Source organism: Plodia interpunctella, chromosome 13 (assembly GCF_027563975.2).
Source record: "Plodia interpunctella isolate USDA-ARS_2022_Savannah chromosome 13, ilPloInte3.2, whole genome shotgun sequence".
Classification (NCBI taxonomy): domain Eukaryota; kingdom Metazoa; phylum Arthropoda; class Insecta; order Lepidoptera; family Pyralidae; genus Plodia; species Plodia interpunctella.
The window spans coordinates 10,253,639-10,267,500 of NC_071306.1; the positions used below are offsets into that span (position 1 = coordinate 10,253,639).

The 13,862-nt window shown below is 41.5% G+C and overlaps 2 protein-coding genes across 4 annotated transcripts in view; one reads left to right on the top strand and one right to left on the bottom strand.

Annotated features, from left to right (window-relative positions):
- The window catches only part of Dh31-R (Diuretic hormone 31 Receptor), a 97,556-nt gene extending 86,315 nt beyond the window's left edge, over window positions 1-11,241 (top strand). For 2 of the 3 annotated variants that reach the window (XM_053753907.1, XM_053753906.1), the window contains exons 2-7: window positions 6,589-6,820; window positions 6,911-7,011; window positions 7,838-7,929; window positions 8,119-8,678; window positions 8,919-9,136; window positions 10,474-11,241. In XM_053753907.1, the coding sequence (XP_053609882.1) occupies window positions 6,634-6,820; window positions 6,911-7,011; window positions 7,838-7,929; window positions 8,119-8,678; window positions 8,919-9,136; window positions 10,474-10,518 (1,203 nt within the window). In that variant the 5' untranslated portion in view covers window positions 6,589-6,633 and the 3' untranslated portion in view covers window positions 10,519-11,241. Of the gene's footprint in view, window positions 1-6,588; window positions 6,821-6,910; window positions 7,012-7,837; window positions 7,930-8,118; window positions 8,679-8,918; window positions 9,185-10,473 lie in introns of all 3 variants that reach the window. The other variant, XM_053753908.1, reaches the window with a different exon arrangement.
- A 781-nt stretch (window positions 11,242-12,022) lies between these two features.
- Window positions 12,023-13,684, bottom strand: LOC128674858 (actin, muscle-type A2). The gene is made up of 2 exons (XM_053753821.1): window positions 13,527-13,684; window positions 12,023-13,368 (listed from the first exon to the last, which is right to left on the bottom strand). Exon 2 carries the CDS (start codon window positions 13,322-13,324, stop codon window positions 12,194-12,196), a length of 1,131 nt encoding a protein of 376 aa, XP_053609796.1. The 5' UTR covers window positions 13,325-13,368; window positions 13,527-13,684; the 3' UTR covers window positions 12,023-12,193.
- Between the last annotated feature and the right edge of the window lie 178 nt (window positions 13,685-13,862).

The following is a 13,862-nucleotide window of genomic DNA, read 5'->3' on the forward strand; positions in this document are numbered from 1 at the left end:
ATACATATAATAAAACAGGAAAAAAAGTTTGTCTGTACATTCTAGTAATATAATAAATATAAAGACAAATTGACCTAACCTTCAAGAAAGACTTATGATATGTGATACAGCTCAACGGTGCGATATTTTATAGTTTTACATAAAAGGATAAGCACATGTCATTATCGACCCTCGTCACCAGTTATCACTGATTGTTGATCATATCATATATCACACGGTAGTGTATCTACTGAATAGGTAGAGCATTATGTATCTATGAACCCCTACTCGCTATCACAAACGTCTTCTGTATTTGGTCTCTAGATTTATATCAAACATTATTTAACTTTACTTAATGTTCCATCTTTGCCCATCATCACCACAATTTGTCGAAGGTGTAGTCTGTCAGTCTCTTGCGTAGGTCTGCTCAATGTTTACGCGCTATATTTCAGCTTTATCGGCCGACGGCGAGGACGTAAATCAACACTTTATGTCCCCCCCTCTTCCCCCTCCACTGCCGCCGCAACACAGGTGCTTATTGTTTGCGAACTTGCGAACGCCCGCAAACTGCAAACTCTCGCGCTGAGCTTGGCGTTACATGTAACATTAAAATTATTAGTACCCTTTGGACGATAATATCGTATCGAAATTTAGTCATTAGGCCCATGTAATGAAATGCAAATATTTTAGCATTAGCAGTCACCTACACCTCTGACTTCTTAGAAGCTGTTAGAAGACCACTAGACTTCGGAGACATGCATTTAATTTGAGTGAGTGTACAAGACAGACACTACACTAGGGGTGAGTTGCACCGTCACTTTTGACGTTAAAGTTAACGTGCGCAGAAAAACGCAATGTATGCCATTTTGTCTAAACGTCAGCGGCGCGCCTGTGTCAAATTTCACGGTGCAATTGTAGTTAATCGTTTAATCCCCGACGACCCGCGCCGCCTCCCGACTGGAATAAGCCGACTTACTGGAGTTGGCATACGACACCTGAAAGTTTGTCTTACCTGTGCCATCTCGATAATGTTGTTCTACATACAACACTGTTCAGTTTCATTTGGTAATTAACATTAACAACTGCCATACTTCAAATTGTGTGTAATGTTTTTCGAAGGTATTTATTATCATAAATAGATAGAAATAAAGTTAGGCATGACTCTTGTCTCTTATTTATACTAAAATGCAATTTTGTGCAAGAAATGTAGTCGCGATCGTGACAGCCACAATCGACAGGACAGACGACGGCGCTCGTACACACCGCGGCCTGTGTTCCCGATGCACTGGCTGTGTGCTAAATACAAAGAAAAGGATGATACGGCCGTGCCGCATTTTTTGCTCGACTTGCGGGGGCACTGCCGTGCCCCCAGATCTTTCTTGCGTTCTTTTTTCATTACAGCCATGTTTGGTTTCCGCTATTACTGGATCTACTGGTATTACTGGATCTTTTATTTTATTGATAGTTAATGGCAAAAGCTATATGGCGACATATTATAGCTGCACAATCTGTATCGGGTTGTTTTACACTCCAGCCATTTATTCAGTCGTTTACGATGGTATGATAGATAGATAAAGCATTTATTTTTGCCTCAATCGCACATATGCACAACATATTAAAAGAACAGATATCAAAAAAAAGAGGGTACATAGAAAAACACATACAAAAAATATTATACAGTGTAGTTGAGTGCTACAGCAATATGTCTATAGGATATTCCTTTCATTAGACCACGAACAACCATTTCCAAAACAAAGCCTGTAACTATAGTATGGTCTGTTAATAGTAACAACTTACTTAAGCTTCAAATTGCGTGCGCTGCCGACATGCAATGTGTATGTATTGCACATTAGTACACTAAATTCAAAGCATGTTCAGCTCATTCTTATGTTAACGAAGACCTTAATAAGAAACGGGAAACCAAAATTTGAGCAGATGAGACCACCACAGTTAGTAAGACTTTATTTGACAAAATTGGTTCACTCTTGTCAAATAACTTAAGTTCGATGGGTTCGAACTTAAGTTATTTGAACAATTTGAACTTGTTTAAAAACGAGCTTTATTTGCCATTCCTACACTTCATATACTTCATTAATTTCCTACAAACCACATGGAGCTTTGAGAACAAGCGAAAGCCTTTGACAATCAAAGCTGGTAATTTCCTCTTTCGAGGCGAAAGCTCTCGGCGAAGCTGAGGAATCGCAGGCGGCTCATAAACCTGTCTGCAAACTTTTCCCGGTAATGTTAACGTTGATTTACAACATATGTAAACGAACGCGCACGCGCTGTTTGTTTGAAAATCACTATTACTTGTTGCAACAACATACGTTATACAATGTTACCTAAATGAACAGCAAAACGTTACAGTGCGTTTCTTTAAGATTTAATTAACATAATACCTATAAGTTAATTGTGTTGAATACACCGCTTAGATCATGATTTGGTTTCTTTATGGACTGAATATGAAAATACACAAGCAATGTTTGAGAACGTAAAAGTACTAAGCAGACGTGTGATAGTGTCTTACTAAAAAATCAAAATCTCATACATATGGCTGCAGTCAGACTACCAAAGTTTTATAATGCGTTTACGACGTCAGTCAAAAATAAATCTTTTGAATTTATTATGATATCTCGAGCCGAGACCCCGAGGCGTTACATTCCTTCCTCGCTATAGCATTCCCCTCACTGCACCTCGTACCCCGCGACGAGCCTACTTTGAACATTTTGGGCGAAAAATTCAAAGCATTTGTTTAGCTTTGTTCCCGATCAAAGGCGCCGCGGAATAATTGTGGCCCCGGTGCCCGGTGCGATGTTGCCGACAAAAACTGACTCTTACTTACTCTGATTTTTTACTTACTCGAGAACTATGTCTTTCTAAACACCTAGATGCTTTTGAATCTAATATTAGTAGGTTTTCAAGAATAAATAATACGTACTCGTGAAAATAATTTTAATATAAATAAAATAAATATATGGCATATTTTTTTTACGTAGCCCTCAGGTCCCACTGCTGGGCAAAAGCCTCCCCTCTTTGTTTCCGACCACATATAGCATATATTATGTATTAAAAATGTTTTAGTAGAAATTTAGTTTAATTTTTATCATGGATTTAATAAGTTCGTTTTTATATATGTCTAGCTCATAGATAAAATAAATATTATTCTTTTATCTATGGTCTAGCTAGAACTTTTAAAAGCTAGTTTTCAAACTCGCGAAGTCACGGCGAGAGAGTACTCGAGCCATACCATAACCAATACCTGTTAATTGTCAAATCATTTTGATCGTCAATTTTTTTTCTAACAAATTAAAATCTATTTTAATTTTTTCATCGACTAACATTTTATGTTTATTTGTTAATTAGATCCATTCAAACTAAATTAGTAATTAATGTTATCAGGTAGCTAGCATACTTTACAAACATTTTATTCAATAGACAATAACGTGAAACATCATCATCAATACATATAATAAAATTGAAGAAAGGCCAAATTTGTATATTGGATATTTTTTCAAATTCTTCATGGAATATACTTAGTTACTGATATAGATGACGAAAATATAGTTTTGAAAAATTTTGTCTGTCTGAACGCGCATCACTCGAAATCTACTGGACCGATTTGCTTGAAATTTGATATGTAGGTACCTTATATACCAGGTTAACATCTTAGATACATTTCATCCCGGTAAATGATCAGGTTCCCGTAGGATAATTGAAAAACTAATAATGAATCAAAAATACCTCGGAATCCCGGGTTAACATCTTATAGATATTTCATCCCGTAAAATGAGGATGGTCCTGTAGGAAAATTAAAATAACAATCCACGGAGCCTATGCACTTTAAAATTTTGTAAATGTGTAAAATTTTGTGTTGTGTTTTTTTGTTCGTTGTGTGTGTGTTAAAGTTCCACACCGTTAAAGTTAGTGACATGAAAATTTGAATTTTGGTTATTTACAACAATTTCATGAATACATGTTTCAGATTTTTCCGAAAAAATTGGTCCTACGAAAGGAGGGACGACCGGCGGATTCCCCGTCTAGCTTTCGTCCAATCGTCGTGCTCGACGAGACAGGCAAATTGCTGGAAAGAGTCACTGCTGACCGCCTCGTGGAGCACCTGGAGAGCATAGGTTCTGACCTCGCGGATTGCCAGTACGGGTTCCGCCGGAAGAGGTCAACTATCCACCCCGTTCTGAGGGTAAAGTCCATGGCGCAGGATCCAGTCTCCCAGGGTGAGGTGGTTAAGGTGGTGTCTCTGGACATCGCTAACGCCTTAATTGCTTCCCCTGGCCTTGCATTATGGAGGCACACCGTTATCACGGGGTGCCGTCCTACCTGCGCCGATTCGTCCTGGAATACCTCTCAGACAGGGGATAGTTTTCCCTGCTCGAGAAGGTTGGAAGGAGAGCACTATGACGCGCGGTGTTCCACAGGGTTCTGTCTAAGGACCGCTCCTGTGGAACATCGGATACGACTGGGTGCTGTGGGCCGTCAATCCACCAGGTGTTGAGTTGGTGTGTTTTCATTGTGTCATTGGATGCTACTGCGGGAGTAGCGCAACTGGTACGCCGAATCCGCCAGCTGGGCCTGGACGTGGCCTTTCAAAAGTCCGAGGCGTTGTGCTTCCATGGCCCTCGAAGGGGTCCCCGCCAGAATCCAGCTTGACGGTTGGCGGGGTTCAGATCGCCATCAAGCCGACGATGCGGTACCTAGGCATCATCCTTGATGGCAGATGGAATTTCGGCGCCCACTTTGCGGCGTTGGTGCTGCGCGTGATGGCAGTGGCTGGTGCTCTTACAGAATACGCGATAAAAAAATACTAGGATTTTGCTATGAAATTTACGCGGGCGAAGCCGCGGGCAAAAGCTAGTCATCAATAAAATCATATTTCCTGTCGGTGGCCTGAGCAGGGTGACCGCTCACAATATGACATTTGAACGTGGCTGCGAGTGTATCCCCGTCACCTCCACTCCCCCTCTCACCTTCCCTCCACCCCGTTTCGGTAACTCAGGGCCTACTATTATTTTCGACAGTCGAAAAGTCGTAAATCAGTCAGGTACTTTTTTTCTTAAGTTTGGACGGTTTGAACTCAGCACTACTTAGCTAACAACCCGCTTAGAAGGACACGAACAAATAAATAAAACAAGGGCTAACGAAGATATTTACAAAACAGGTTTATTTATATTTATTATTTATATTACGCAGCATCTAAGAGTGTAGCCTACGGCGTAGCACGTGGCTACGGCGTTACAAACACTACCTGATTATTAGTTTCTTTCACGCTTCTGCCTGGCTGCTGAGGCGTATATACAAAGTATATATCTTTTACTAGTTTTTGTTAATATTTTTGCCTTGAAACAAAGGCTGAAATTGAACTTCATAAATTTTGTTTGATAACTCGTCTATGTTTATATGACTCTACTTGGATCTAATAACACGTCTGCGACCGCGCTGACCATAAACGTGCCGCGACGGGTTTACGGCATAATTGGCGATTTCGTGAACTATGACGTCCTTTGAGGGTGGGGGGGGGGGGTCACCACCTCGCTTGCTTGACACATATATCACTCTTCCACTCTTGATGAGCAAATAAACGATGTCAATCTACATGTTATAATAAACCAGTTTTATCGGAAAGGGGAATTGTTTATTACCCTAAACTAGTAGGCAGGCATATACTGCATATTTACTCATTTAATATAGGAATAGCTAAAAGTATTGAGTTAGGTTTATAGTTTAATTATAAAAGCTAACGAAATTAATCGTTTCAATATGAACCTTGCGTAATGTGAAGGACGCCATGTGAGAATAAATACCACTACCCAACCACGCTTTTCTTAACCGACGTCGATGGTTCATTAGCAAATTTAAATATTTGCGGAGCAATTAGGCGAAAATTGGTAAACAACCGAAAGTACCGCGCTCATTACCGAGACAAACATTCTGCTGCTTACGGGTCACACCGAAATAGCCCTTCTTGGAATTAACTACAATATGCTTTCGATCATTAATAGGTGGGTTTAAATGAAGTATTGAAGGACGTTACAAAATTATTACCTAACATCATCCGGGAATAACATAAATCTATTACGTGTAGGCTTTACATCTGAAAAATATACTTTAATTTTGCTTAAATATAATTTTGTGACGACTGGATACATCTAGATAAGATAAGACTTGTAAGAATGATGATTATAAATTAATAATTAATGATTCGCACTAACTTCCACTTGAAAATAATTGAATATCAATAAATTGTATAAATTATAATTGTAACAATAGTCTGCTTCAATATACGTCATGCATTAGAATCCTTTCAATACCTTTAATAGAACGAAGCGCTTATTAAATTTTACGTGCGACAGTTCAACTCCTAAACAAATAGTTGCACAAAACCTTATCAATCTTATCGACACTGAATCAAATCGACCTTCAGCAAACGTCGTCGAGCCGAGTCGGATCGACAACATTACCATTTAAATAGAGACTCAGAGCATGTCGCCAGTGCCTTGTGTGCCCTTCGCTTTTAATAATGTTGATTTTAGAATCTCACGCCTTTCATTGAGGAATCCTAGCATGTTATTAAAATAAAGTGTTTATTGATTTCAGAGTGTATCATGATGCAGTGAAGACAGTTGGGTCGGTCCAGCAGCCATGGAGGACGAGGAGCGCATCGCGCGCGAGGCCGCGCTGTGCGAGGCCGCCAACAACCGCACCGTGCCGCCGCCCGGCCCGCACTGCCCCGGCGTCTTCGACTCCTGGCTCTGCTGGCCCCACACCCCCGCCAATACCACCGTCTTTGCCTACTGCCCCGACTTTGTACCTGGTTTTAGTCCAGAACGTGAGTTTTCTGAACTTACAAGTGTAATTGATTAACACAAAATTTAAATAAAAGTCAATCTGTACAAGTTGTCCTATTTCTATCCTCTAGTCCAAGCTCACAAGGAGTGCACGGCAGACGGCACCTGGTTCAAGCATCCGGAAACCAACCGCGTCTGGTCCAACTACACCACCTGCGTCAAACCAGAAGACGTGAGTTCGGCTTATTTCACTATGTTTTAGGCGATTAGGAAAGTAAGTAGACACAAAACTTTAATAGAAATAAAATATAATAAATGTATAATAATATATTATAAATATAATATCATTCCCGTTGTGGGAAAGATGTCGACCACTTGGGTCACCACGATTTGGCTTACCATCGTAGTGCAGGCCGCATCTCACGCCATGGTGCACTGAATGACGTCATCCGTCGCGCTCTTACCAGTGCCAGCGTGCCAGCAGTCCTAGAGCCTACTGGCATTTCAAGAGATGACGGTAATTGTTGTAGAGATAATGGCACCTTGGGGTGCGGATGCAAAAACCCTTTACAAAGAAATTTCCGCACGCCTGGTCGATGTCTCTGGGGACCCAAGGGCTGGTGGCTATTTTGGCCAACGTTTGAGTTTGTCCATACAAAGAAGAATTTCGCCAGCCTTCTGGGAACTTTACCGCACGACGACGGCGATTTAGTATCAATTTTTTATTTAAATTAATTTAGTATTTATTATTGTAGTTTTAATTTTAACTTATAGTACTTATGTTGTAAATACTTTGATTCTTTTAGTTCTAGTTTATCATTTTTTCTAGAAATAAAAAAGTTTAAATTATTTAGAGAATTTAAATAATAATAAAAGCTTGTCGCGACATCGATTTTACGGAGTTTGATTTCTATACTCTTAATGAAATTATAAGATCTTCAATTTCGATACAATTACCTTATTGCACACAAGAGCATTAATTCCTTGTCTAGGAGTGTAAGAATTCTATTTATATTTATTTAATTAAATTATAATAATTAAGAAAGTGAACATTCCAGGATGTGAGCGACATCATCGCAGTGTACGAGGCGGGCTACAGCGTGTCGCTGGTCGCGCTGCTGCTCTCGCTCTGCATTCTATCTTACTTCAAGTAAGTGATAACATCGTCTACACCTTTATTCTTATCGTTTTCCTTCATAATAGCATTGGTACAAAGAAATTCCATAAAGCAAGTGTATAAAGACAAAAAATACTTTAGGACTTAAAAATGTTATAATATCAATGTGAGACCTCGTGCTCTGGTCAAAAAATTTGACAAATTGTTTTCCCTCCATTTCAGGAGTCTCCGATGTGCTCGCATCACGGTGCACATGAACCTGTTCGCGTCGTTCGCGTTCAACAACGCGCTGTGGCTGGCGTGGTACGCGCTCGTGGTGCGCTCGCCGGAGACGCTCACCGCCTCGCCCGCCTGGTGTCGCGCGCTCAACGCTACCCTACAATACGCATTACTCACTAACTACACCTGGATGCTATGCGAAGGATTGTACTTACACACTGTGCTCGTCAGCGCATTTGTGTCAGAACGTAGACTTGTACGGGCATTGCTGGTTGCTGGCTGGTTGTTACCAGTTCCATCGGCGGCAGTACATGCGGCTCGTCGAGCGGCTGCCGATGAGCAAGTTTGCTGGATGGACGAAGGAGCGCCGCGACCCGAGCTTGCGGTGTTAGTCTGCGTGGCAGTGCTCCTCAACCTCGCATTCCTGTGCAACATCGTGCGTGTGCTCTGCACCAAACTGCGGGCGGGAGGGGCGCTGGGGGGAGGTGCGGGTGGTACCAGCAGACCTTCAGCTACTGCACTTCATGCGTTAAGAGCAACTTGTCTCCTAGCTCCGTTACTAGGTGAGCCTTATCCTTGTTTAACTATTTTTAAATGATCGTAAAATAAAAGATAAATGTAATGTTCTTAATTCAAAAGGAACCTAAATTAAAAACATTTTTTTAGTGAAAATGCATTATTGTGATGAGCAAAAAAATAAAATGTTCTTAAGGCTGTTAAAGAAACTGAATGAAAAGAGTTAACAATATATATTCACGTTGAAAACTTCACATTACTTCAATGTACAATGTACCTCTTTGCAGGTCTTCAGTATTTACTGACGCCATTCCGGCCCCAGAAGACAGCAAGCTGGTGGCTGGTGTACGAGTTCGTGTCAGCGCTGACCACGTCGCTGCAAGGGCTATGCGTGGCCGTGCTGTACTGTTTCTGCAACGGCGAAGTGCTGGCGCAGCTGCGGCGACGCTGGCGCGTGCTCACCTTCCGCCCGCGCGCCAACTCCACCACCAACACTACGGTCTCGGTGCGTATGCGGCAGCAGCTGCTCGTCTGCGCTTGCTGACAACCCTATGTTAGTAACTTTATTAACATACCTTTACCCTATTCATATTTTTACGAACACTCGTAAATTAAATTTAAGTTTTTGTTTTTTACAAGCTTTTATTTAACCTAACCAGTCTGATCTGAATCTGCAAGTTAAATTTCATTTCTACGGAGTTGATGTAAAAAATTAGATCGCTTCCATTCCTATGACATTATATTATAGAGAATTAAGTGAAAAATATAGATTTTTATAACAAAGCGGAACAATATAGATCGTCTCGCTCGTACCTTCTAGTAAGTGAAGCACACTTTCATCAGCAGGTATAACGATAGTAATTACAGTAGGCACCCACAATAAATAAAGCAATAACTGTGGGTGTACTAGTCAAGTTTGCATTCGGAATTTGCTCTCAATGAGGGAATTACTCAATGAGTCATTGCATAGAAATCAACTTTTTGTTTGGTCACAACATCTTGATGACAATAAAAACTTTTTACAATTTCCGCATATAAGTAGTATAGTAATAAATGTACGTCTATTAGTTTTCAACCATTACAATTATTTTAAAAGTTAATATCATTATTAATATTAAAGTAAATATGATGATTGTGGTGCCCGTGATAGGTGACCAATGAACGGACACCCGTCGATGGGTCGCCGTACACAGGATTGGCATTACATTATACACTAATAGAACTAAGGCAGAAGTGAACATATAACACGATACGCCTCCAGCTTAGTCCCGGTATATTATTAGTACTATTTAAAAATTCAATTCTTCAAATACTTTTATTTTGTTAAATGACAAAATGTTTGTCTTGATGACTAGTCGAAGACCTCTATATTATTTAAAGCCACAGTTGAAAAATTCCTGTAAATTATCACCATGGTAGTGTTATTAAACAATGTTTTCAAAATATGACCAAAATAAAATCACTTGTTTTTATTTTGGTCAATCGAAATTTAGACTCGTCCAATCGCTTCATACATACAAAACAAGAAGAAGTGACGTCACAACTTGGTAAAATATTCGCAAAAAAGTTATATTTGTTCAATAATTATTACAAAATTTTAGTTCTTTATGATCTTTGAGTATCCTATAAGGAGTTCGTTTTTTGATTTGATTTTGTACGAAACCCTAATAACATAATCCCTATTAACGTTAATTGCTGTATGTTATGGTTGTAATCCAGCAAATAACTGACCATTAAATCCGCTGCCATAAATATTGAATGCCCATGAATCATCTTCAAAGGCAATTGGTGGAATATGAAATGAACTCTAGGTAGAGTCAATAACTTATAATTTTTACGCAGTTTGTGCGCTCAGCGGCGCCAGGTGCAGGCGAGGACAAGGTGTGACTGGCGGTGGGCGGAGGCGAGGTGGGGTGTGAGCCCGGGGGGGCGGGGGTCGAGGCGGACGAGCGCCCGCGCAACAACGACGCGCGCCACATCCGCTTCGAGCTCGTCGACAGCGACGACGACGCGCCCCCTGAAACCCGGCTCCTTTAAACACCCCTCATACCCCGCCGCCGCCCGGCTTCCCGCCACAACATCGCTGACGCGAACAAAAGACCCAGTGACAGTGAAATCGGTTGTTGTAGTAAAGTATATATGTTGTTAATCGTGACGTTCTGTATATATGTATTGTAAGTAGTAGTTAAGATAACGGGTACTTAACGATATAGTAAAATACAACGACTTTGTAAATACCAAAGCTTCGATAGAGGGGAAAAGCTGTGTACCTTTCAATGTATTTCTAGTTCAGCCGCAGGGAGTTCGATAGAGGACCTCTCTGCCAGCGCTGTGTGATGTTGGAGCCATGTGTGATGTAAATATTATAATGTTGTAAATAGTTTTGTATATTTAAAATAAAATGAGAGCTGTTACAAGAACGTTTTCATACTTCTTCTTTACGTTTGTAGGTATTTATAGAAGATAGTTTGATATTTGATTTTCTGATGTCACGGCATCAGACAGCTACTGCCATTTAACTGTTATTTTTATTGACAACACCCAGCACATAATCGTCGGCATTGTTGAAATGATTTTACCATAGAATAAAGTAGTAGACAATATGTGTAATTCGGTTTTTTCTTTCACCTTTGCCTAGCTCCATTAAGTAACGTGTGCTCTGAAAATAGACGTGAATCACACGACATGCAATCCGGGCTCATCAGCTGTAATCGCCCGTCTGCTACCAAGTGATCGAGCCCATATAAGGCATTGCCAAACAAATCGCTTGGCTCTCAGTCAATGAATTTATGCAACCATGTGGTTCGTCGATGCTGAGAGAGAGAGAGCTAAATTTAGCACCAGTCATATTTGTATTGTCAGTGCAGGACAATTACTTAATCTATATTGATTAATTATATGATAACAGCGATTTGTCTTTCATAAATCGCTGTCATCACATGTAGTTCGAGACAAATATTTATATGATGACGTGTTGAGAATTTTCAAATGACATGGGGTTTGCATATTTTTCAATAAATATGTTTATTTTGTCATAAACATCTATTACATAATATAGTGATATTATTTATACAAGGATACTTACTCAATCCGTGTGGTTCCTATTAGCTATTCTTATTTTTTAATCAATAAATATTTACTCAGATCACAATTCGTATTGAAGATGAGAAAATGTTAATTAACATTTTTTCTATTAAACTCTGTCGATCAGACATACTGCAGGCGGTAACTGAAGCGGTAACGGCGCGGCGCATTGTCTCCGCACTCGATGTAGATAAATACATTAGCGGTGCATCGGGACCGAATTAACTACACATCGAACGTCGTGATATTTATTTATACTGCATCGATCACCGAGCCATGTTTGGTAGCGGGGAAAGCAAACAAAAGCTAGTAACAAAATTATAATTAAAGCACATTAACTTACATAAGCTCACTTACATGTAACGCAAGAGCGTGCAGTCTCCGACCGAAATATAAAATAAATACAGTTTTATAAATGATTGTAAAAAAGTGGCATAAAAGAACATGGTGTTTGAGCTCTAGACTAGAGACGCGGAGTCTAGAAGCACTTGCGGTGCACGATGCCTGGGCCCGACTCGTCGTACTCCTGCTTGGAGATCCACATCTGCTGGAAGGTGGACAGCGATGCCAGGATGGAGCCGCCGATCCAGACCGAGTACTTACGCTCGGGCGGCGCGATTATCTTGATTTTGATCGTAGAAGGCGCCAGAGCCGTAATCTCCTTTTGCATCCTATCAGCGATACCGGGATACATGGTGGTACCGCCGGACAAGACGGTGTTAGCGTACAAGTCCTTACGGATATCTACATCGCACTTCATGATTGAGTTATATACCGTTTCGTGGATGCCGCAGGACTCCATACCGAGGAAGGATGGCTGGAAGAGAGCCTCGGGACAGCGGAACCTCTCGTTACCGATCGTGATGACCTGACCGTCAGGAAGCTCGTATGACTTCTCGAGTGACGTAGATGCGGCTGCAGTTTGCATTTCCTGTTCGAAGTCTAACGCCACATAACAAAGCTTCTCCTTGATATCACGTACGATCTCACGCTCAGCCGTTGTGGTGAATGAGTAGCCGCGCTCCGTCAGGATCTTCATGAGGTAGTCGGTAAGATCACGGCCGGCTAAATCCAATCGAAGGATGGCATGGGGTAAAGCATAACCTTCGTAAATGGGCACCGTGTGGGAAACACCATCGCCGGAGTCCAGCACGATACCGGTTGTACGACCGGACGCGTACAGGGACAGCACGGCTTGAATCGCCACGTACATCGCCGGGCAGTTGAACGTCTCAAACATGATCTGTGTCATCTTCTCACGGTTCGCTTTGGGGTTAAGAGGTGCCTCCGTCAGCAGAATTGGGTGCTCTTCAGGAGCGACACGCAACTCATTGTAGAACGTGTGATGCCAGATCTTCTCCATGTCATCCCAGTTGGTGATGATGCCGTGTTCAATGGGATATTTGAGCGTGAGGATACCTCTTTTGCTCTGAGCCTCATCTCCTACATACGAGTCCTTCTGACCCATACCCACCATGACGCCCTGGTGCCGGGGGCGGCCTACGATGGACGGGAACACGGCGCGCGGAGCGTCATCGCCCGCGAAGCCTGCCTTACACATCCCGGACCCATTGTCCACAACAAGCGCGCCCGCATCATCATCACACATGTTTGCTGACTACACCACACACTCCACACGATATCACTAGTTACCTGAAATAAGACAACGAAACACTTTATACTTTGTTTTTCCAAATAACGGTTATGGTTTTGCTGCGAGCCACACGATTGTATATATAGTTAGTCCACTGTAAGCGAGCAGCTGAGAGATAAGCAATCTGAGTTAGTGAAGCAAATAGAAGCGGACTCACAGCGCGGTCCGGACGGTCGCGGCGGCGGTAGTGGAGGGCTTGCGGTGCGCCGTGCGGCTTTATACCGCCCGCGCGCACGCTTGCACTCCCTACAAGGCGAGTGCCCGCCCCTAGCCCCAGCCAACAGAGATGCGCCTGCGACTGCCATTTAAGACCATCATGCGATGCAAGCTAATTGCATCGATATTATGGTGACCATAAAATCAGATTTTAATGGAATTCCTCCTTTTAACCATTTGCCTATTTTCTTAACATGACTTCCTAAAGCAGTCGATGAAAGTGATAATAGAGAAAGAAACTCAATTTATTATATACGTAGGTTTCTGACCCATTAAT